General features: G+C 47.1%; 1 protein-coding gene across 1 annotated transcript in view; it reads right to left on the bottom strand.

Moving 5' to 3' along the window:
* The window catches only part of IPO5 (importin 5), a 614356-nt gene that overhangs the window by 565668 nt on the left and 22857 nt on the right, over positions 1-25831 (bottom strand). Inside the window, exons 3-4 of the mRNA XM_085622105.1 lie at positions 22854-23046; positions 6537-6639 (exon numbers count right to left, since the gene is read on the bottom strand). Of these exons, the coding sequence (XP_085478231.1) occupies positions 6537-6639; positions 22854-23046 (296 nt within the window). The remainder of the gene's footprint in view (positions 1-6536; positions 6640-22853; positions 23047-25831) is intronic.

The following is a 25831-nucleotide window of genomic DNA, read 5'->3' as shown; positions in this document are numbered from 1 at the left end:
GATTCTCCCTACACCAAATGAAGAACCTCTTCCACTTAAATGCATAAGACGCTCTCGTGGAGGGTCGCTTCGCTTCTTTTAGAATATGCATGCAGTCAGGTGGTAGACCTAAATGTCTGTATTGCAGGACCTCAGGAGCCATGCTGTTAAGTTCAGTGAGGGAAGGTTGGGATGCAGAATCCTCCCGCCCATCTTGGACAGCAGGTCCGGCCTGCAAGGCAGTCGCCTGTGAGGCCGCACTGAGATGGAGAAGGTCCGGGTACCACCACTGGCGCGGCCAGTCCGGAGCTATGAGGATCATCTTCATGTCGGATCTGAGCAGCTTGGATACCACCTTCGGAATCAGAGGCAGGGGCGGAAAGGCATAGGCAAATGTCCCTGACCAGTCCATCAAAAGAGCATTCCCCCTGGTCCCTGGACGGTGGAATCTGGACGCGAAGGCGTGGCATTTTGAATTTGTCGTCTGCAAACAGATCGATTTCTGGACGACCCCAACAATGGAACAGGTCTGCCACCACTTCGTCGTGCAGCACCCAGTCTGGCTGATCGAAGTGCCTGCTGAGTGCGTCTGCCTTGATATTCAACTCCCCCGGAAGGTGCACTGCCACTACCGAGAGGTTCCGGGCGAGCAGCCAGTGCCAGATCGCCTGTGCCTCCAGGGAGAGGGGGCGTGACTGAGTCCCGCCCTGTTTGATCAGGTAAAACATGGTCGTGGTGTTGTCGGTCTGCACCAGGACTGAATCGGCCTGGATTGCTGGGAGGAACGCCTTTAGAGCAAGGTGGACTGCCCGAAGTTCTAGCATATTTATGTGGTAGCCCTGCTCTTTTGTAGACCACTGACCCAGTATTTGGAGGCACCCCATGTGGGCCCCCCAACCTTGCAGCAATGCATCTGTCACCACCGATTGCACCGGAAGTGGCTGGTGAAACGGGACTCCCACCATCAGATTGTCCTGACGAGTCCACCATGCAAGGGAAGATTTCGCCACCTGGGAGAGAGAGAGAGAGAGATTCGATCTCCCCAACGGCCTGTGGACTGATCCCATTGGTCCTCTAGAGCTTGCTGCAGAGGTCTCATTCGCAGTCTGGCGTTGGGAATGAGAAAAATGCAGGACGCCATGCATCTGCTGCATAAGCCTGCATTTCCGCTTCATTGAAGACAGTCTCTCCCCCGAAGGATACGCTTTTCCCACGCTTGTGTCCAGAACGGAGCCAAGGTAGTGGATGGACTGAGTGGGCTGCTGCACGGACTTTGCCATGTTGACATGAAGGCCGAGAGCGTGCAACTGTCTCAGACAGATCTGGAAGTCTTTCTTCACCTGCTGCTGGGATGGAGCCTTCAGCAACCAGTCGTCTAAGTAAGGGTAGACGAACAGACCCTGCTTGTGTAGGCAGGCCGCCACCACTGCCATACATTTGGTGAAGACTCGCGGAGCCGAATGGAAGGACTTTGTACTGATAATGCTTGCTTCCGACCACAAACCGCAGGTACCTGCGGTGATGTTTCGCGATTGCAATGTGGAAGTACGCATCTTGGAGGTCCACCGAACACATCCAATCCCCTACTTGCAGATGTGGACATATTTGATGAAGCGCCAACATACGGAACTTCTCCTTGACGATGACTTGGTTTAGGAGACGAAGGTCCAGAATCGGCCGAAACGTGTGCTCTTGATCTTTTTTGGGCACAAGGTAGTACACTCCTTTTCCGACCTGTGAAGGAGGAACTTTTTCTATGGCCTGTTTTTGCAGAAGGGCCCTCACCTCCTGTTGTAGCAGTTTTAAGTGGCGAGGACGGGACCTTTTTGGCGGGATGTCTTTCGGATGCGCTCGAAAACGTAGCGCATATCCATTTCGCAGGATATTCAGCACCCAGCGATCTTTTGTGATGCTGTCCCACTCAGCTAGATGTTGTGACGCACTTCCTCCCACTGGAGTGGGCAACGGTCGTAGAGGAAGCCACAGCTCATGACTTTCCTACTCTTGTGGCAGTGGAGGACTGCTGCTGGTGTCCACCTCTGCCCCTGCCGGATTTTCCACCTCGAAACTGCGATTTTCCTTGGGGTTTACTCTGAGACCACTGAGGGGTTTGAACCCTCTGTTGAGGCCCCTTGCGTTGGGTGGGTCGAAAACTGCGCTTGAATTCCTTTTTCTTCTCCAAGCCCACAGCTTTGAGGGTGTCCAGTTCAGTTTTCATGCGCCCCATCTCCTCATCCGTGTGAGTGTCGAAGAGGGAGGTGCCAGAGAACGGGAGGTTTAAAATCCGTTGCTGCGCATCTGGCTTGAGCCCCGTCAGCCGCAACCAGGACGACCTCCTGGCGCACACGCCGTGTGTGTAAGAATGGGCTGAGAGTAGCGCACCATCCGCCGCGCTAATCGACTGATTAGCCACCAGAGCCCCTTCAGTGACAATCTCTTCGAAGTCCTTTTGGTCCTCCTTGGGGAGCTTGGACTTGAATCGCTCCATCGAGTCCCAGAGAGCCCTATCGTATCTGCCCAACAGCGCCGCCGCGCTGGAGATTTTGAGGGAAGCCGCCGCGGAAGAGCAGGCCCTGCGTCCCCAGGAGTCCTGGGTTCTGCTCTCCTTATCTGGAGGAACGTAAGAGGAGGTCGACGCCGTCTGACCCTTTCTTGCAGCCGCCACTATTACGGAGTCCGCAGGCGGGTCCATCTTCACAAAGACAGGATCAGAGGTAGCTGGCTTGTATTTTTTGAGGATACGAGCCGGAACCGCTTTGACAGTCGCCGGGGTGAGGAAGGTGTCCATGACGGGTTCCATGATTCCTGGGACCAAAGGCAGTAGTGGACGAGAGGCAGACTTCTGGTGAAGTGTTTCAAAAATCACCGACGTGGTGACTTGGGGGACTGACATCTCAATCCCAAACTTCTGCGCTCCCCTCTGCAGCACCTCCTGGTAGGTGTTGATGTCGTCTATGGGCGAGACCCTGGACACTGGGCTGCCCGATAGCGTGGGTGAATAGTCCCTGATGGAGGACCTGGTGGACGAGGAAGAGGACGATGATGGTGACCTCCGCTTCCGGCGATGATCACGAGCCCGTGGCCCGTGATCCGGATGAATGCCCCTCCCGCCTGGGGGAGCGCGATCTGCGTCGCCGGCTGTCAGGCGACTTCGGACGTGCTGGTCTGGGAGGACTAGCTCTGTCCACAGCCTCCACCAGCCGTTGCAGCGGAGAGTCATGCACTTGACTGACATATTCCCGCAGCCTCCTTGTAGCCCCTGAGTCCTGCCAATTATGTGCTGGCAGCAGCCATCTGGGCGACAGAGAAATGGTCCCTCGAGTCTGAGGGGGAAGACCTACGGGGTTGGCTGGCAGGCTCTCGTGGAATTGTCGGTTGTGGAGATGCCCCTGAGTGAGAGGAGGAATGGGGCGAAGCAGACTGTCACCAGGACCACCGACCTGTCCGAGGCCTGTCTCGACGTCGAGCGTGGTCTTGACGTCGATCCGTGGCGTCGCCTTCTTTCTCGCCGGGACTCTTCTCTCGACATCGAACGACGCCTCGATGTGGACCAGCGGCCATGTTCAGTGGGCGAAGAACGCCGCCTCGACGTCGAATGGCGATGTGAAGCCGACGACGGAGGCCCTCTCTCCCTAGACGCCGAACGCCGTGGGGACGCCGGCGGAGATGCCGCCACTCTCGACGTCGACGCGGATGGCAACCTCGACGCCGAACGCCGTCTGGATGACGACGGCGAGGATTCTGCTCTCGACGTCAAACGCTGATGGAGCCGCGACGACGGAGGGGATCGTGCCCTCGACGACAGAGGGGTGACACTCAGACGCCGGTCGTCGCCTGGTTGATGACGGCGGAGGGTCCATGCTCATCGACGCCGATTGTCGTCGAGATGACGGCGGAGGTTCCCTGCTCCTCGACGCCGATCGCCGCTGGGTTGGCGACGGCGGAGGTTCTCTGCTCCTCGACGCCGATCGTCGCTTGGTTGACGACGGCGGAGGTTCCCTGCTCCTCGACGCCGATCGTCGCCGAGTTGACGATGGCGGTCTGGACTTCGACGTCGACAACGTACCTGCTCTCGTCGGCGAGCCCGCTGTCGAAAGTCTCTTCTTGGAAACACGACCTACCGGAACATCTTTCCTCAGCGCCGATCCAGACGCTGAGGCGGAAGGACTCGAGGACTTGCTTCTAGATGTATCTCTAGGCCTCTTGGAGCCCTTCCTCACCGGAGATCACCCTCTGGATGGTTGTGCCAGGCCATAAATGCGAATTCGCTCTCTGTCCATCAAAGTTCTCTTGGACAGGCTCTGGCAGTGAGTACATGTCTTGGAATCATGATCCTCCGGTAGACACAGGATACAGACCCTATGAGAGTCAGTCCTGGCCTTCTTCTTCCCACAAGCAGGGCAAGGATCGAAAAGAGATGGCATTTTAAGTTGGAAAAAATGCCCAAAACTGCCTAAAAAAGACAGCCTCTTACTTTCTTAGATGTAAAACGTCGAAGTAAGGGAAAAAACAGTTGAAAAACAGACAATATTTTCTGACAAACTCAGAAAAAAGTGGAGCTTTGTTGCCAGGATCCTTTCAGAAGGAGCCGGAAAGAACAACTGACCTAACTGCCACCCCTGAGGCATGATGGGAAGGTGGGGGTCAGGTGTGCCTTAAAGGCACGGTGTCAGTTTTTTGCTATGCAGCTATTAGTTAGCTTTTCAGTCTTTTTAGACTGGGTATTTGCAATGCAGCCTGGGAGCTTCCTATGCTTTCAGTGTTTTCTAAGAATTTCTGCTGTTTTCTAAGCATTAAAACAGTTTCTAAACAAGTTATAATGTTGTTTCTCGTGTTTATAATGCTATTTTCTTATGTATAGTGGAAATTCCTTACAGCATGATTCAGCTCTAGGGTTTATGGGCTGCAATTGCTTGTGTATACATATAGGTATATATGTATGGATATATATAAGTGGGGCACATATAATATACTGTTTCCGGGATCCCGCACATGGGCGGGAATATTCTAATGCTTATGACTTTGATGAGGATCCCCTGGAAGAGAACTTCTTTTTCTTCGTCGACGGAGCACTCGTCGACGCATCAATCGACAAGACAGATTTTGCAGTCTGACGACGATGATGATGGTAGCGTCAACGAGATCTTTTCCTTCTTCGTCGACGACGATGCAATAGGCAACACTGACGACACAGTCTTTATAGTACTGATAATCGTCAACTACGTTAACGTCGACGGGACTGCCGTCGACGACTGATGCTGACGTCGTCGTCAGAGTCACTGTCGACGAGCAGGAAACGGCGGATTTCGTTGTCGGAAGTCTCGTCGACGATGAAGCCAATTTTTTCCCAGAAAATTGGCAAGTCGATGCCTCAGCAGCCTGAGAACTATGTCTCCTGGGCGATATCGCAGTAGCCATGGAAGAGGACATGGCAGATGTCATAGACAGAGACAGATGTCATAGACAGACATTTTCTTCTTCTTAAGGAAAGGAGAAGGAAGATCTTGTACACTACTGCGTTTTGAGGCTGTGTGGGAACGGCCAGAAGTAAAGCTTTCTACATCAGAAACCACTTCATCCTTATTTTTCAGTCTCTGGAGCCATAACACGAGACGGCCTTCCCTGTCTTTAAGAGTTTTTGTAGAAAAAGTTCTACAGAATTTACATTTACCCACTTCATGATCCGGGTAAAGACAGTAAATACACTTACTGTGTGGATCTTCTGAATATAAACGTAGCTTTCCACAAGAGGAACAAGGTCTAAACCGAGACTTCTTACTTGAAGACATGCTGAAGAGAAAAAACTGAGCAGAGCTCAAGGAGACTCCCTTTCACACGACGTGCGGTAGAAAATCTGAGGTGAGGAGCTCTGAGGAGAAGGTTCATAGAGGGGAGCTGACGCCTGATTGGCTGTAGTTTGGACCAACATAATGACAGAGAGACTGCGAATGTCTTTTTTCTCTCTTCATGTATCTCTATGGAGATTTCATATAGGGACATTCTTGATGTTGATCACCTACTTATATCTATACGATTACACATATATGATTACACATATATGATTACACATATATGATTACACATATATGATTACACATATATGATTACACATATATGATTACACATATATGATTACACATATATGATTACACATATATGATTACACATATATGATTACACATATATGATTACACATATATGATTACACATATATGATTACACATATATGATTACACATATATAATGACTGTATATATTGCTATAATATTTACCGTGGGACTCCCACTCCGACGACGGGGAATATTCAAGCATGTGAATCTATGAAAGACACCCCAATACCGGAGAAACTGGCTCCCTTTACTCTGCCCTGCATCAATGACCATTACAACAATAATCATTACAGACACATTCAATGGGAGGCCCCTTTGTAAGAATTCAAGATTGCTTCAAGGAAATTTAATAAAATCAAATATACTTCCACTTGTGTAGAAAACTTGCACAAATAATGCTTGCATATCAACTTCTTACTTTGAGTCTTCAATAAGCAAGTCACGTACCAAAAGATATGCAATGCAGCCTCTCGTAGTCCTACATTCTGAGAGCTGACTGAATCGAACAGGAACTTAAGCGCTTCCGGCCACTGGTTGTTACCATCTTCATCTAGATAACAAATCATGAAATGTAGATAAGCAACACTTGCATCTGCATGACAAATGCTAAATCTGCAACACAATGAAAGGCCAACCTGTGAAAAACAGTTGCTACATGGTTCGGATTCTGAAGGCTTAGTGAGAAACCGGCATGCAACCAAAGCCTTGGAGGCTGCGTGACAAACATTTTCCAAAAACTATATAGTGTACTGGACAAGCAGACCTAGTGCACGACTTATCAATTGAGGGTTCAAATTGAATCTTATTTTCCAGACCGATTCAAAGTGGCACAAACAATTAATAATTTACTTGGTCTTAATGCATCTTCACTTCATTTTTAACTTGACTTCTGAGACAGATTTACTGACTATGAAAGAAAATGGTTCGCTAAAATAAATTAACTGAAAAGGTGAAACCGGACCTTACTGGCACAAGATGCCAAACCCACGCCTCAGCTTTTCTCTTGCTATACTACAACCATAAAGCAGGAACAGTAGGTGCGACATCTGAAGGGAGTGGAATTGAAGATCAATGTTCTAGTGTCTCAATGGTCCATAAAGAAAACACATTTACTTACCTACAGGCTTCGTCCTCCAGCACTAGCCTTGCACAAAAGACAGACTTAGAAAATGTTTTTACGCAAACGTTAATAGGCAAGGTGCCTTAGTCTTGGCATAATAACAAAAACAATGTCTCAACCGGTAATCATTAACAAAGACAAATACAAAAAGTGTATAAATAACTTTCGGAAGTGAAAGAAAAGAAAGGGAGACCAAGAGCAGGTTTTTTTAGAATATAAGCGGTTATTTGGAAGTAGTCATATCAGCACTACAGTACAATTTACCTTAAAGTAACCATAACAACCAGGTGTGCACTGAACGTGCTAGTGTTGGTGAACGGTGTACTGACACAAAAGGTGAAAAATAGCGTGAATGGCGGAAAAATAGTATAAACTAGTAGTTCTGAGGTCAACGATACAAGACAGATCAACACAAGTAAAGTATTATGATTTAGGCAGAACTGATTGACCCCCATGGAAGCCGCAATTTACACGGAGTGGTCAACATCGTATCGACCTGTTCAATATGAGGTCATCTTCAGGACGATGGTTACTAAATCACGGATAGTGCGGAGAGAAAAATGCTGCAGTAATCCAGACTGCAGGGTTGAAGGATGTGACAGTCTGGTAAAGGGGCAACTGAATGCACTCTGGTAAGGTAAGTGGGCAGTAGATGGATCCTAGGGGTATTCAATCAAGTGCAGGATGCAGGCTCAACCTCTGTGCTGGAGCGGCGCTACCCAGCATGGAGCAGAATGAATCCGGGAGGTTAGCGGAGAACGAATTGCCGCTGCTTTGGAGTCGGGTGCCCTGTTGATTTCAATGGGGATTCTCGGTTTTGTTTTTTAGCTGCAGGCTCGGTCCAGGAAGACTTCCGGGAGGAACCAACTGATGGGCAGGTAAGTTGGAGGGCTCTGGGACGTAGGTGCACCTCAGGTTCTTTTCTCCACGGCGCAGGGTGGCTGGATGCAAGGGTGTCTTGAGGTCAGATTTCACCTTACTCTCCACTCACAGTTGGGGGTCTGTGCAGAGACTGCAGGTGACTTCGGGGAGTCCAGGAGGGGTCAATCCACAGTGGACTCAGACTCTGGAGCGCTGGGGGACCTTGCTGGGACCAGTGGGCCACTCTAACTCTGGCTGTAGGAGACGGGTGCAGTGATGGTTCCAGGCGTCTGGTTTCTTCGTCCGCAGTCTGTCTTTGGAGTTTCTTTTGAACAGAGCTGCTGTTCACAGGAGATCCGGTCTTTGTTGAAGGCAGCCTGCCGGCCCACGGGTTCTGGAGGTCACTGGCTGCAGGACAAGGCGACTTTTGGCGCAGAATCTCTGGAAACTGCAGATAGGCCAGTAGGTCTGGGGCTAAGTCAGTTCTTGTCTGCAGTCTCCTCTGCTGGGCGCCTTCCTTCGTAGGTTGCTGGAATCTGCCTTCTTGGTTCAGGAACGACCCCTAAATAATGTATTTAGGGAGTGTTTTAGGGATCTGGAGGTTAGTAGCCAATGGGCTACTGACCTTAGGGTGACTACAACCTTTTCGTGCGCAACCCACATGGGGGAGTGGGCACAATCCCTAGTCCTGATTGGAGAGTGCCTGCCGTGCAAGAGTGGGTTTCATATCGCCTCCCCTACCTGAGGGGTGGGCACACCTTCTGGGTTGTGCTAATTTTTCCCTCCGAAAAGGAGGGAAGACAGAAAGGGGGCCAGCTCCTGATTGCAGGAGGGGCGGGGGGGGGGGGGGGGGGGGGGGGGGGGGGGGGAAGAGTCGCATTACGTAGGCAGCAAGGCCTTTGAAGCTCCCCTGCCACAGATGGCTCTTCCTGGCCTGGGGGAGGTGTAAAGGCTTTGTTTATGGGTTCAGGGAACGAAGGCTCCCACCCCAGGGGTCCAGAAACATGTCTCGTGGTGGCAGGCTGGTGTATACCAGTCAGGGAACCCACCAGAGGCTGGTCATTTTTAATGAGGCATTTCCAAGTGCGTTTTTCTTAAAATCCCACACTGGCATCAGTGTGGGTTTAATGTGCGGAGAAGTTGGATACCAAACTTCCCAGTAAAGTCATTATGGTGCTGTGGAGTTCGTAATGACAACCTCCAGCACCATATACTCTAAATGACATTACTGCACTTCGTGTCTAAGAATTGTTTTGGACACAGTAGGGGTACAGGGCTCATGCACCTGTACCCTCACCACTGGTATAGTGCACCCAGCTAGAGGGGTGGCTGACCTATGCCAGGGCAGGGGGTTGTAGGCATTGCCCACAGGGATCTGTGCCATGTTGACTTTGTTCTGCATCAAGACATGCAGACGGGGGGGGGGGGGGAATACATGTTGCAGCCCTTGGAGGTATTCCCTGGCCACAGTGCCCTTGGTACCTTTTACAAGGGACTGACGTGGCCAGAGAGGTGCCAATTGGGGGTACAAGGTACAGTTTTGGGAAAGAACACAGGCCGTAGGAGCCAGATTGGCAGTAGTGCATCAGTAGTTAGGCAAAAAGTGGGGGGTTACTGCAACAGAAACCCTGCTACCTACAATATACCAATGTTTTATTGAGTGTTGTGTAATAGACATTTTATATATACACACACTGTGTGGTTCTTTTCGTTTAACTTGCACTACAGGATTAGATCTGGTAAATAAGCTGCTTAACACGCCTTCTGGATAAGCCTGAAGGCTGCTCTCCACAGCTACAACTTAGGGGGTCTTAGACAACCATAGAAAGTCCTCTAACACCACAATGAGGGTTACCTGGATTAGTGCAAGGTGCTTCACTTTAGTGTGCACCATATACTAAGCCAGCCTCCTACACTGACCGATATGCAATGCTAAACAGCTGTGCACGCCTCACCAAGGGAGGAACTCTGCATTTCCAAGTAATTTGAGTGCAAAAGATACAAATAACTTACTATTAGTCACAAGTTATTCATCTCGCATAGAAAGTGTTAAGTGGAAAAATTTTGCAGACTGGACAGAGTCAAATTGAAAGGGTGTGGTAGTGCCTTACTCCCAGCACCACTGGGCTGGCAATACACAAATGGAAAAAACACCCAAGGGGCAGCATGTTCATGCATTCTTGAGGTAAATGTAGGTGAAGAAAGTCAAAACCATCAGGATTCATGCCACTTTCCTGATTGAACTCAGACCATGGTATGGTAGAGAAAATTAATCTTCCCGTTAGCCTAGCCCTTATGACCTGCTCACTTTTCATGCAATGCTAACATGGAGCAGGTCTAGAAACAATGTCCATCTTACCCAAGTCAGTCATTAAGATCTGCCAGCAAGAGAGGAAGGGGTGGGTGGTTAAGAGGTCAACAAAAATAAATCAACTCCAATAATTGGTCTTAAAGACCTTAACCTTTGCTCTCTCTCCCCCACCTCCGCTCCATCATCCTCCAATTCTTGACACTCAGAAAATACTTCCTGTGTTACTTAATAAAATCGTCACAATTTACATTGCTGTAAACTGTGCCAAAAATGATTGCATGTCCAACAGCATACATGAAGAGGTGCCGGTGTTCAATTGGTTAACGTGGGAGGCTTTGTGCCTTTCTGCCTAAAGATCTATCACACTGTAGTGTTAATTGACACCAGCATCTGCTCTTAAACTGTGAGAGAGCAAACTACCAGCAAAAGCCGCGCCTCACTGAAATGCAACACAATTATATGGAGGATATTTATTTGCAAGCCAATGGCCTCTGACTGATAGCATGCTGGTGACTGTCCTCCATGCCCCATGGGGCAACGCAAAGGACAATTCTGCCAGCAGATTGGTATCCAATTATGGAAATGAACTCCCTCTGGAACCAAGGAAGGTCATCCAACATTTGGCATTTAGTAAAGCGATTAATGTTTAAATTAGTTTATCACTAGGGTTTCTAATTTATACTTTTCATGTACTCTTGTGGTGTTAGACTACCCTCAACAAGTAACAAAATGTATCAAACTGTGGAAGAAATGGAAGGCTAGCACATAATAAGAGTAACCCCAAAGACCCCCACAGTCTCTTGCCTTAAATAATTTCTTTATGATCTAGAACTACCAACCAACTCATTCTAAAGGAGACTCTAGACATCTCCAAGGAACAGACCATCACCCTAGATTCCATTACACTGTGTGACTGGTCCGACCACCACAGCATCCTCTTTTATATGAACAGGGAGGTGGTGTTGAAGAAGGCTCAACCTCTGAAATTAAAGATATGGAAAAGAGACCTCCGGTCAATAAACCACAACGATCTCGCTGCCCACTTTAAATCCGTCCTCTCCTCCCAAGCTGACTTGGTAGAGGTGCAAACACTCACTGACGCCTACAATGTGACGGTGGCCAACATCATGGATGACATTGCTCCACTCCAACATGCCTCTTCAAAAATATCCAAACCGTGGTAGAATTATAACTTAAACACTGAACGCCGCAACCTTAGGACAGCTGAAAGCTCCTGGCGATCAAACCCCTCCTCAGACCAACTAAACTCCTTAGAGATATCAGGAGCCTCTACAACAAGCAGATCAAGAAAGCCAAGGCGGACTATTTCAGATTACAACTAGACCAAGCAGCAAACCACCCCAAGAAACTTTTTGAATTGGTCAAACAGCAATCAGTTATTGGTCCAAACCTCTCAGACCCGGGAGGCAACCCTCCCTCCTGCGAAGAATTGGATGCTTTCTTCACGGAGAAATCTCGACTCCTCTCCACTGACCTCGCTTCCAAGAAGGCCCTATTACCCTCCTCTATTACAGCCGCACCCGCTGACCTCTTTGAAAAGTGCAACCCGACCTCCATGAACACCAAGAACAATGCATCATGGAGCTCCTTTACCCCATAGTGAAAAAGACATTTGCAAAATTCTTCAGACTATCAACCCGTCCAACCACTTTGGTGACCCGCTGCCTCCTGCCATCTTCAAAGAGATCACGGTCATTCTCATCCCCACCTGGACTAGGATTGTAAACGCTTCCTTATCTCAAGGCACGATCCCCGACTGCCTAAAAGCAGATCAGGTATCATCTATTTAAAAACAAAAAAAAAAAAAAGCTGATAAAATGGATCTCAATAATTTCCGCCCCATCTCCAACATCCCCACCCTAGCGAAACTCCTAGAAAAATGTGTACAATCCCAACTCTGTGCTCACAGAGAACTATCAACTTCTAGACCAGCATCAATCCGGTTTTCGGAAGGGGCACAGTACCGAATCGGTCCGCTCACACGTTATGGATGACATTCTGAAAATGCTCGTCCAAAATGAATCCGGTCTACTTATCCTCCTTGAACTGTCCTCCGCTTTCGACACGGTTAATCATATCAATCGCCTATCCATCCTGCAAAACAGAATGGGTTTCTCGGATCTGGTGCTACAATGGTTCTTATCCCTCCTTCATCACAGAACACAGAGTCAAGGCAAACCATTCTCTCCCAGCCCTCTCCAGTTCACATGGGGGTCCCTAAGGGTCCGCCCTTTCTCCTATCCTATTCAACCTCTTCTTGGAACCTCTTGCTAACTCACTAAACTCCACAAACATTCTCTTACACATGTATGCCGACGACACACAACTATACCTGAAAATCTCATCCCCGGATAACATCTCACTCAATACTATCCTAGCGTCTACTCAGAATTGGTTAACCGAGAACCATCTCCTGCTCAATACCTCCAAAACTGAGTTCCTGTTCATCTACCCTCCGAACCACCTACCCAAGCTAGATCTCTGGCTGACTCACCTCACTGCCTTCAACTGCACGTCGATCATAGACTCCGCCAAATCTCTCGGAGTTACCTTGGACAAGCACCTGAATATGAATACTCATATCAGCAGTGTATGTAAGGGAGCAAACCACTTGAGGACTCTCAGAAATACCAAACCTTTCCTTCCACAAAGGAATTTCAAGCAGGTGGTCCAAGCGCTTGTCTTGCTGAGGCTAGACTATGGCAGTGCTACCCTCTGCGGCCTTCCCAAATATGCCCTGGCTCCATTAAGGGCCTCACTGAACACTGCGGCTAGACTGCTGACAGGTTCCAAATGAAACAAGCACATACCCCCAGTCTTAAAATCTCTCAATTGGCTACCCTTTGAAGCATGAATTCAGCTAAAGATTGCAGTTCTAGTGCACAAAGCCATCCACTTCAAGACTCCCAGGTACAAAAACTTGAACTATCCTGTGGGGAGAGCGCTTCAAGAAGCACCACAACTTTCCTCCTGAAACCTCTAATCCTTAGCAAAAAGAACATCACTGAGCCTTCTCTGGTGCTGCCCCAAAGATATGGAACTCTCCCCCACCGAAATATGCAGACTCTCCTCGACGACTGAGTTCAAAATGGAAGCTAAGAGATTTCGGATGATCACATTCCTACCTTAAGTGGCTAGGCTCACTTGAGTGGTTGACTTTGCTGCTATCTCCAGGGTTACCTCCATTTGATATGGCTCCTCTTTACTGCATATTTTCACCCCCTTTTGTTGTTTGCATTCATCACTTTACTGTATTTTCCTTTCTCAATTGATGTTGATACCTCACTCATGTCCTCTCCTTCATACTACCGTAAAGCGCTCGGATATCTTTCGGGATCTTGTTCGCGCTATATAAAACTTTATAAATAAAATCTACCTTTTGTGAATCTATGCTCACACTACCAGTCTTAGCCAACCTGGGTTTGCAACTTATTTATAAAAGAAAGACAAAAACAAACAAATCAGATCAGACAGAAAAACTGCCCTGCGAACACGAGGAAACAAGGCCAGATGAAGTGATAAGCAGTGGGTTTAGTGAACTTGCCAATTAAAAAAATCCCAAAAGGCTTCTTTTGCACATCTGTAAATGGTTTGCAAACACTTCACCCAATGGGGAAAACTATAGTAAGTCTACAACATGGCATGAGAAAGAAAGCACTTGACCAACTTCTGCTTTTACGGGAGGCACGTAGATTTTTTGTTCTTCATATTCTAATATGACAAATTACATCAACGGTTACCATTAAAATAGATATCCTGCAAGAAGGGAACAGAACGTATTTCCACTCGCAATTATTCAGTATATAGATCATAGTCACACCCATGTATAAAATAAATACTTTTAAATATAATTATAAGAATTCCTAATAAAAATTATCCTATCTAAAAAAACTTTTTTTATCAGATAAAGCGATGAATACCAATTCTATCACGGCTTTCAATCTTCAGATTAATTTCTCCATAAAAAAACCTTTTTAAAGTATTCATATATCTCCCAATAGCTATTGCAATGTCAAGGTTTAGCATATCTACAAGAAGTTCTACAGCATGTGCATGGGTTCCAATACTATATTTTAAAAAGATGGGACTTAAAAACTGTTTCCGCAGAGCTAACACCTTTGAGCAGTCCACCAATATATGCAAAATATCACATGTTGTGCCTATCATACATGTACATTTGCCATCAGGTTGCATCATTTCTATTTATACCTTCTCATTTATCGTCCAGGAGTTAATACCAATTCATAATCTTAATACTTCACATCAGATCAAACGATTTGGTAATGTATCCAGGTATGGGAACCAGACTTCCTTCTGCCAACTACTTAACATAAATTACATAAATTGCACCTATTTTTTCTTAGATACACCCAGCCTTCCTTCCTAGACTGTTCCTTCCCTAGAGTTCAGAGTTCACCCTTAGTAGCTTCTACGTGTAGTGCCTGTTGACATTCTCACCACAACTTGGCGACCCAATTGGAAAGGTCTGGTACATATGAATACTTTGGCTTAAAGAGCTTACCAAGTTTACTTCTTAGGCACAGCAAAGGTACCACAAGTTATCCTATCGAGATTCCAACAGCTACATTCTAGAATAGCCACCACTTTGTGCTCAAATACATATTTATATGGCGTTCACTCTGCCACTGGCATGGCTTCACAGTCATGCAGTTTTGTGCTTCCCACCCACGATTCAAGGACTCTATTGCAGTCTGGATCTGTGGTTTGTAGTAAGTGTAAGGCAATGCGAAGGTATTCATTGTTGATAAATTAAACATGTTAATTCCTGACAGAAGCTAGAGGTCCAGGTAGTTACATTCTTCTGATTTCTTGGTTTACGCACTGCACAACAATTTTGCATATGCATGTGAATTAATCACAAGTAAACTTGCCAGTGGAAATGTGAGTATTAACTATTTCCTCCGTTGATATGGTTTAAGCAGCAAAGAAAGCATTTTAATTCAAGTTGGTCATGAATACTGTCCGTTCTACTACTGTTAAGGGAAAGGTACAAAGCACTTTAGCTTCTAATTTCTCACTGGATAATAGACCTTAACAGTAGGTGATGGCAACATCAAAAGCAATGCAACAACTGTCTAGTTACAAATCTAGCAGTCAGGAGCTAACCGGTGCCCTCAATTCAATCCATTGACAAGCAAAAGCTAGCACTTGCCACTGGACAGGTGAGATCATTTTGCAACTTCATGCTATCACCGTGACTCCCAGTCACCCACAACAGGAAACCACTTTCCACCAAATCATATCAATCCTCTTAGGACTGCCTCTATCACCACTCTCAAATGAAACACTTTGTAGTAGGATAGAAATAATCCGTAAACAAAAGCGAAGAGGATGCAGTCTCCACCTGCATCCATTCTATCTCACCCTGAAGACATGAGCCATCTGGAAAGTTCAATTTTTGAAACCACATTCCTGGCATAATAAAGAACTCAGTATGCAAATAGGAAAAAACTAAAGATAACCCTGCAAACCTGCAGCTCCCAGCCCCTCAGACAACTAAAGCCACGTACTAAAAGGTCAACCATCACCAAAGTATACAAAAGTAGAAGCAAAGATTCTCTCAGTTACACATTATCAAACTGATCACAAATCCACCTCCCTCCTGCAATAGTTCAGGTAGCAGCACCATTCTTCTGATCGTGATTCAGTACAAACATACTCTACATAAAGAGCATTCTGCATGCCACCACATGACCCAAAGACCAACAAATAGTATCCCCAGCACTTAAACTGCAATCGCTAATTCTGCCGTCCCACATCTTGAAAATATGCCATGTCAATAAGGCTAGCAACCAACACTCCTCTAGCCAACTAAAACATCAGCATCTGGCAAGCTAATGCAACACCCTATGTCAAGACACAGCCAGATTGGAGATCTATGGGTGCAAAAAGGAGGAAAAGCCTTCAAGTTATGCGCCCATTTTAAAGAACAACCCCCTCCCCCACCAAGACTTGCTCCTTGTATTAATCAGTATCGAGAGTAGAGCTTATGTATAAGCACACAACTGCATGTCAAATAAGTTCCCTATATTGCATTAAGGAATATGCTACTTACCAGTATGCATCTGTTCTTGGCATGTAGAGCTGCAGAGCCACACACTTAGGATAAGATCGCCATCTGGTGTTGGGCTCGGATGCTTGCAGGTTGTTGTCGTCTTCGGAAGAAGCCTTTTGGTCACGAGATAGGCGACTCCTCCTCTGGACAACAGTGCGCATGGGCATCCACTCCATCCTCAGATTGTTTTTCGCCATGATGGGAAATGGAGTGTGTAAGAATAAAGAGAAAGGATGTCCATGTGTAATGTCTAATTAAGACAATGCTGGAACAGATACAGGTCCCGGGGAGGTGGGTGGGCGTGTGTGGCTCTGCAGCTCTACATGCCAAGAACAGATGCATACTAATAAGTAGCATATTCCGTTCGAGGCATATGAGCTGCAGATCACACACTTAGGATAAACTATATAGCAGTGTCTCCCCTAGCGGTGGTCACCTGTATCTGTTGCAGCAGTTTGGAATAGTTTTTAGGACAGCTTGGCCTACGGAAGCTTGTTTGGATTGCACATCAACACAGTAATGCTTAGTGAAGGTGTGTGTGGTAGACCATGTGGCTGCTTTGCAAATATCTTCTGAGGGAATATTCCCTAAGAATGCCATGGAAGCCCCTATTTTACGTGTGGAGTGCGCTCTAGGGGGAACTGTAAGAGTGCGTTTAGCTTTTGGTAACATTTGGATGCATTTAACTACCCACCTGGCTATACCTGATTTTGAGATGGGGTTGCCTTTATGTGGAGGAGAGAAAGCAACAAACAGTTGTTTGGTTTTGCGAAAGGGTTTGGTTCTGTCGATATAATAAAGCAAGGCTCTTTTAACATCTAAAGTATGAAGGGCTCTCAGCTACGGAGTCTGGATTAGGGAAGAAGACTGGCAGCTCGACTGATTGGTTAAGATGGAAAGGGGAATGACTTTTGGCAGGAATTTTGGGTTTGTCTTAAGAACCACTTTGCTACGATGTAGTTGTAGGAATGGCTCTTCAATAGTTAAGGCCTGTATCTCACTTACCCTTCGCAGGGATGTGATTGCGATAAGGAAAGCCACTTTCCATGTAAGAAATTGCAGTTCGCATTTGTGCATAGGTTTAAATGGAGGGCCCATGAACCTTGTTAGAACAATATTTAGATTCCACACTGGAGAAGGTGGTAATCTGGGAGGAATAATTCTTTTGAGACTTTCCATGAAGGCTTTGATGGCTGGTACCTTGAATAGTGACAAGTGTTGTCGATTTTGTAGGTAGGCTGCTAACGCTGCCAGGTGTAGACGTATGGAGGAATACGCTAAATTGCATCTTTGCAAGTGTAGCAAGTAGCAAATTATGTTTTGGATGGAAGCATCCAGTGGACGTATATTATTGTTAGTGCAGTAAATGGCAAATCTTTTCCATTTTGCAGCATAACATGCCCTAGTAGTAGGTCTTCTAGCTTCTTTTAGGATATTCATACAGTCTGGTGGGAGGTTGAGGTAACCGAACTCTAAGACTTCAGGAGCCAGATCGCCAAGTTCAGTTGCTGTGGATCTGGGTGTCTGATTTCTCCATGGTTCTGGGTTAATAAGGCCGGAGAAAGGCGCAGTTTTTGATGTGGAACTAGCGATAGTTCCAGAAGTGTTGTGAACCAGGGTTGACGTGCCCAAGTGGGAGCTACTAGAATCAGTTTTAGAGACGGTTGTTTGAGCTTGCGTACCACAAATGGAATGAGTGGGAGAGGCGGAAAAGCGTACGCAAATCTGCCTGTCCAGTTCATCCATATTGCATTGCCCTTCGACTGTGGGTGTGGAAACCTGGCGGCGAAGGTTGGGCATTTTGCGTTTGTGTGTGGCGAACAGGTCTATGTCTGGTTGGCCCCATTTTTGGAAGAATGGGAGTAGGACTTTGGGGTGTTATTCCCATTCATGGATTTGTTGAGTCTGTCGACTTAGGAGATCGGCAATCTGGTTGTGAACCCCTGGAAGGTGTTCCGCTAGCAGGTAGATGTTTTGGGGAATTGCCCATCTCCAGATGTTCTGTGCGAGTTGGGACAGTTGGAGAGAATGTGTCCCCCCCTGTTTTTGTATGCAATACATGGTCGTCATGTTGTCTGTGCGGATGAGGACAGTTTTGTTCCTTAGATGTACTTGAAAAGATTTCACTGCTAGGAACACCGCTAGAAGTTCTAGGTGATTGATATGGAGCAGTTTCTGTTGAGCGGTCCATTTGCCCGGAGTGGTGTGTTGAAGGAGATGGGGTCCCCACCCTGTGAGAGATTCGTCGGTTGTCAGCACTACTTGTGGAAGAGGCTCTAATAACGGTCGCCCTTTGGACAGGTTGATGGTGTTCCACCACTTCAGTGAGCGGCTGTCCACCAACACCAGATCGGTAAGTTGTCCGTGAGCCTGGTTCCACTGTTGTGCTAGGCTTTCTTGCAAGGGACGAATTTGAAGTCGTGCGTGAGGCACAATGGAGATGCAAGACGCAATCATGCCCAACAGTTGCATAAACACTCTTGCTGGAAGAGAGTGTTTAGTTTGAAATTTTAAGATGAGGTTTTGTATGTTGGCTATCCTGGCTGTGCTGGGATAAGCTATGGCCTTGGAAGTATTTATGGTGGCTCCCAGATATTGATGTATGTGGGAGGGTTGCAGTTGAGATTTGGGATAGTTGATGGTAAATCCCAAGTTGTGTAAGGTTTGAATAGTGCGGTGAGTGCGGAGAACGCATTTGTCGAAAGTATTGGCTTTTATGAGCCAATCGTCGAGGTACGGGAAGACATGGATTTGTTGTCTCCTGAGGTGCGCTGCCACTACTGCTAAGCATTTGGTGAATACCCTGGGTGCAGTTGTTACTCCGAACGGGAGGATAGTGCTGTCCGTCTACCACAAACCTTAGGTACTTCCTGTGAGCAGGATGCATGGGGATGTGAAAGTATGCGTCCTTGAGGTCCAATGTGGCCAGGAAGTAGTCTTGTTGAAGTAGTGGGAGGACTTGTTGGAGAGTGATCATATGGAAGTGATCTGAGTGTATGTACTGGTTTAGTAGTCTGAGGTCGAGTATGGGTCTTGAGGTCTCGTCCTTTTTGGGGATTAGGAAGTATAGGGAATATACTCCTGTACCCTGATGTTGGAGTGGAACTGGTTCTATTGCGTGTTTGTGAAGCAAGGACCGAATTTCCTGTTTGAGGAGTGTAAGATGGTGTGGTGACATTGGACGGTGCTTGGGTGGTATGTGTGGGGGGGTGTTTGTGAGTTCGAGGCAGTAACCAAACTGGATAATTTGTCTTACCCACTTGTCTGTTGTAATGGAATTCCAGACAGGTAGGAACTGTTGGGGTCTTCCCCCGACCGGAGTGGAATGATCTGGGGGAGTGGAGGCAAGTCACTGTTTAGTGGCTGGAGAGGTGCGAGTGTTGGTATTGCCCCGACCTCGGCCCTTGGTGTTGTTTTCCCTATATCCTCCTCTAAAATATCCTCCGTTAGGGGATGTTTGTGCGGAGGTTTTGAAAGTGGAAGAGGTGTCTGTCCCAACATTTTTGGAGGCTCCCCTATAGAAGGAGCGTAGAAAGGAGCCTCGCGGTTGTGGAGACTATAGTGCTCCCATTGACTTAGCAGTCTCGTTATCTTTTTTAATCTTCAAGTGCAGTATCTACTGCGGGCCCAAATAGTTGCTCTTGGTTGAATGGTTGACCAAGTATTGTTGTTTGTACTTCCGGCTTAAAGCCTGAAATACGTAGCCATGCATGGCATCTAAGTAGTATGCTTGTGTTGACCGCCCTAGAAGCAGTGTCCACAGCGTCTAGTGCACATTTGATTGATGCGTTAGATATGAGTTTACCCTCTTGGATGAGGTCATTGGCCTGGGATTTGTACTGATTTGGTAGGTGTTGTAAAAGATCTTCTAACTGATCATAATGAGCCCTATCATATCGGGCTAATAGGGCTTGTGTGTTGGCAATACGCCAATGGTTAGCAGCTTGTGCTGCAACTCTTTTGCCCGAGGCCTCTAAAAGCTTGGACTCTTATCTGGGGGCGGTGTGTCTCCTGTTTGGGAGTTAGCCCGCTTTCTTGCGTTTGAAACTACTAAAGTGTCTAGAGGGAGCTGTGCTTTAATGTAAGCGGGATCTTGTGGGGCAGGTCTATATTTTTTTCTCAATTCGGGGGTTAAGAACCCTAGCCCTGACAGGGTCTTTAAAAGACCTCTGTGGCGTGTTTTATGACTCCCTTAATCATGGGCAAGATTTGAACTGATTTTTGAGACTGTTCGAATGTGTCTAGAAGAAAGTCTCCTTCGGGTGTATCTGAGTGCATGGTGACTCCATGGAAAAGTGCCGCCCTGTTTATCAGCTGCCCAAACCCTAGGTGGTCATCTGGAGGGGAGGGTTTGGAGGGGTATGTAGTGGGATCAGGAATATCAGGTAAAGGGTAAGCCCAGTCATCTAAGGGTGCCGTATCCGGGAGTGTGAAAAGGATCATTAGGATCGTTAAGGTCATCCAGATCACCCCCTCCCCCTAAGTCACCATCCTGTGGAGGTGGTGTATGTGAAGGAGATGGTAGAGGAGAAGGAGGTGGGGGAAGGGGGGGGGGGGGGGGGAGGGGGGAGGTGATATAGGAGAGGAAGGACGAATGGGTGAGGTGGCAAAGTCCTTCTTCTTTATGGGAGCTGGAGAAGGTGTTGTGTCCAGCTTCCTTTTCTTCTATGGCACAGCGGTGACATGTCCCATTTTCGGATTGATATAAATCCTTTTTTGCGTGGGATCAGGGCGAAAAAGTTCTTCATTGTCCGAAAGAGGCTTTGGTGCCGACTTTTTTGGTTCCGATCTATGTTTTGGGTGATCGGTAGAGTCTTTTTGGACTAGACGGTTGTTTCGGTGCCGATTATGGTTTCGGTGCCGATTATGGTTTCGGTGCCGTCGGTGATTTTGGTGCCGTCGGGGATTTTGGTGCCGTCGGGGATTTCGGTGCCGTCGGGGATTTCGGTGCCGTCGGGGATTTCGGTGCCGTCGGGGATTTCGGTGCCTGCTTCGGTGCCGAGAGGTGTTGCGTCTTCGGTGCCGAAGGTATTGTGGGCACTATAACATGTGGTTTGCTCAAGCCCGAGCCACCTGTAAGCTTATATTTCTTCGGAGCCGGGGCTACTGAAGACGATTTTCGGTCGCGACTGGGGCCAGCTGGCGGAGTCTTGACCAATACCTTTTTTGGGGGGGGGGGGGGGGGGGGGGGGGGTAGGGGCACTGGTACTCACTTGTTGCCCCGGAGTGATGATGTCATCGGAATCGTCCGCTTCGGATACGATTTGGAGGTCTTCGGAATCTTCTTCCGGGACATCCTGGGCGAAGATGTCCTCTGGTTCTGGAGCTGGTCTGGCCATGATATGGCGTCGAGCTCTTCAGTCCCGGATGGTTTTCTTGGATCGGAATGCGGCGCAGGCTGGACAGCTGGATTAGTTATGTTCCGGCGAGAGGCACAGGTTGCAGACCTCGTGGTGGTCACTGTGGGGGAACTTTGCTCCACATTGGGGGCATTTTTTAAAAGGGGTCCTTTCCATGAGCCGTATCCGGAACCGGTCAGATTAAATTTCGACGTCGAGTAGTAGAGATTTTTCGCTTCGAAAGCTGGATTTTCAAAAGTTTTCAGCCGGAGTGGAAAAGTTCATCCGAACCCAATGGCGGAAAAAAACAATCTGAGGATGGAGTGGATGCCCATGCGCACTGTTGTCCAGAGGAGGAGTCACCTATCTCGTGACCAAAAGGCTTCTTCCGAAGACAACAACCACCTGCAATCATCCGAGCCCAACACCAGATGGCGATCTTATCCTAAGTGTGTGATCTGCAGCTCATATGCCTCGAACATACATTTTCAGATTAACAGGGTGGTCTACATTACATTAGTCTGAAATTCCCATTTTCTAAAAATGAAATGCAGACTAGGCTAAAACTACAAAGTGAGCAGGGGAAATGCTTCACAGAACTCTGCACAGAACAAAATACTGCTTGGCGACTGGCTTCAATCACACTGGCAAGGAAATACAGTAGCAAATGTATTGCACAAAATAAAAATAAAAAGTCAACCTCAAGACCGATTATTCAAACAAATATTGCAATATAGAATTAAAACTGCCGCCTGTGCAATTTCAGCTACACACTTCTACTCGGGGGAAAAATAAAAACTCGGAGAAAAAAAAATAAGGAAAAGATGTATCAGATAAATTAGTATTTAAACAATACAAGAGAACAGCAAACACTAACCGGAAAGACGGCAGACCAACAACGTCATTATAAAGCACATCGAAATAGAAACCTTCTATATTCTAACTTTAGACAGTTTAGACTTTATAACACAGTGACTGCATAAACCGCAAAATACAAATATTGAGAGAAGAATGATAGTTATACTGCATACATTACCGATTAAGTTACGGGCAAGTTCGGCTGCAATGTCACAGACTTTTTTCCTTATGCTGGTTTGCGTTTCAGCCTGAATGACTGATATCAGTTCCGTTTTGATGACATTCTGGACATCGGGTGGAAGAGTAGGGTAGACCTCCTCGAAAGAAGAGGACAGCAACCGTCGCAAAAGGACGGCAGCCATCTGTCTAGCCTGTGGACAAAAGTAGAGATAAAAATCACAAGTTCGCAGAAGGAAAGTCAACCACAAAAAAAAAAAAAAAAAAAAAAAAAAACACAAAATACTTTTAAACAAAGCCATATTCCATCAGGCTGCCACTCGTCAAGTTCACAGCACAATAAGCTGCTCAATACCATTAAATCATGCCTAATATTTAAGTGGGTCGTCTAGTTTTCTTAATTGTTTATTATTATTTCAAGGGAGTCTTTTGCAAGCACGTATCCTAGGACAATTGATCACCACATGTACAGAGTACTGGAACCCTGTTATGTCTATTTGTATAGCACTCTAATCAGCCATGAGAGTATCCAGGCACTTAGCAGGTGGGTAGGCGAGTGACTCCCTGGTGAGTTTATTAGAAGAGCCAGGTTTTCATCTTCTTGTGGAATTTGACAAGCGATGATGGGACTCTGATGTTATGTGGGAGGCCGCTCCATGCTTAGTTAATATGTAAAAGAAAGCCTGGCCTCCTACTTTGGTTTTGTGGATATGGGGCACGTGCAGTAGCGACAGTCCAGCTGAGGTGTCTGGGCTTTAGGTGAAAGTATCCAGCTGTTGGGGAGGTGGGGGAGGGGGGTTGGCTGTACCAATGTTGTGTACAGCTTTGTATGTGTGTGAGAAGAACACGAGTGTATGGGGAGCCAGTAAAGGTGTGGGATGATGTGTGCGGTGAGGTACATTGAGGCTGAGCCTTGCTGCTGTGTTTTGAGGTCTGTTTAGGAGTTTTAGCGATTTCTGCATAGAGTACGTTGCCATAGTCAAGTTTGCTGGCAATCAGGGCTCGTGTAGCCGCTTTACTAGTGCTCTCTGGTAGCCACTTGATCTTTTGCAGCACTCATGGTACAGAAGCAAGTGGAGGTCATTGCATTCACCGGGGCTGTCATAATGAGGTGGTCATCCAGGATGATTTTAATGTTCCAGATGTGGCTGAGGTCCAATGGCCAGGTAAAGTCCCAAGTAGAGGTTTTTCTTCCATAGACCACCACTTGTTTGGTCTGTGCCGAGTTTGAAGCAACTGGATCTCATCCAGGTGAACACCAAGGTTATGCAGATGAAAGTTATTTGTCAAGAGTCTGGCACGACTGGGAGAAAAAAAAATGATCTGTGGGTGTCATCTGCTAACAAAAGTATATTGATGTGGTGTGTTCAGATGGGGTCATCTAAATGTTAAATAAGGTTGGACCAAGGGAGGATCCTTCGGGGGGGGGGGGGGGGGGGGGGGGGGAGAAAGAGACTCCACAGATGAGGCTCTTGGCTTACAACGTGTAAGGTGGAAGGCAGACTTGGTTCTATCTGCCAGGACAGAGAGTTGAAGTGGAGGGCAGGTCCTCGGTGCCTGTTTTATGTATGAACTGGATCAGGGTGGTGCAGGAGACTGTGTCGAAGGCTGCTGAGAGTTCAAATAGTATGAGGCCCGCTGTTCCTCCACAGTTGAGGATCAACTGGATGTCATTGGTTGCTGCGATGAGGGCTATCCAAGTGCAGTGGTTGGGCCGGAAACCTGATTGTGTGGAGTCTAGTACTTTGTGTGGGTTGAGGGAGTGAGCTGCTGGTTTTCTTCCAGACCTTAGGTGGGTAGGATAAAAGGGAGATCAGGTGGTACTTTGCTAGTTGAGTTCAGTCTGCCGAATGTTTCTTTAGTAGTGTGTTTCCAAGTATCTGGAAACGTTGCGGTGGTGATAAGAGTTGTTCAGGATGTTGGTGAGGACTTCACCGATTGGGGAGGAGCCTATGCTGTAGATATGGAGGGCTGATTTTTTGGGCTAGGTAATCAGGGAGTGTTAGACTTAGCATCTTTGGCGTGGTCTCTCCTGACTATTTCCCTATACCTCCTGTATTTCTGATGCTGTGTGGGATTTCAGAATTGCTGGCTTAGATGCTTTGGGTACTTTGCCACTGCTGATCAGTGTCAACGTGCAAGTGCTCCCTGTGTAAATCTCCTTGATTGGCATATATTTTCTTTGCTGGTAAGTCCCCAGTAAAGACCCCGGAGTGTGCCAGGGCCTGTAAATCAAAGGCTACTAGTGGGCCTGCAGCACCAATTGTGCCACCCACCTAAGTAGCCCTGCAAATGTAACTCAGACGTTCCACTGCAGTGTCTGCGTACAGTTTTGAACTGCCATGTGGACCTGGCAAGTGCACCCACTTGCAGGGCCCTAATCTTCCCTTTTCTTACATGTAAGGCACCCCTCAAGTAGTGCAGTGTATGTGAAAGGTAGGACATATACTGGTGTGTGTGAGAAAGGTAGGACATACTGGTGTGTGTGAGACATGTTATGATAGTGAAATACTACCAATTTCGTTTTTCACTATTGAAAGGCTATCTGTACCATAGGATAACATGGGAGATATTGTGTAACATCGTAAACGTACAACTTCCCATTGAGACAAGATAAAGGAATAAAGTTCAGCCTCTCTGAACTCAGAATTTAATAACATCTTTTAGTAAATATTGTTTTTAAATTGTGTGTTTGAAAATGTCACTTAGAAAGTAGGCACGTTCTTGTTTAACCATGCTGTGTGCCTCTGCCTGTTTGTGGATTGACGGTCTGGTTTTGAAGTGACCGGGGCGGAGGATGTGCATTCACTTCAGACAGCCAAGGAGGTTGTTAGAGGTGTGCCTGGCACTTCATGGATGAATCCGAGCTGAATAGACCGTGGCGGCATTTAAGAGTAGTGGGAAGAGTTTTCCTTGCTCCTGAATAGGGCCCGTCTCCCTTGCACAATGCTGTCTCCACCACCTATGGTCATACTGCAC

This window comes from Triturus cristatus, chromosome 8, assembly GCF_964204655.1.
Source record: "Triturus cristatus chromosome 8, aTriCri1.1, whole genome shotgun sequence".
NCBI lineage: Eukaryota > Metazoa > Chordata > Amphibia > Caudata > Salamandridae > Triturus > Triturus cristatus.
The sequence above is the reverse complement of the archived record's forward strand: the minus strand, read 5'-3'. Positions and strand labels throughout refer to the sequence as shown.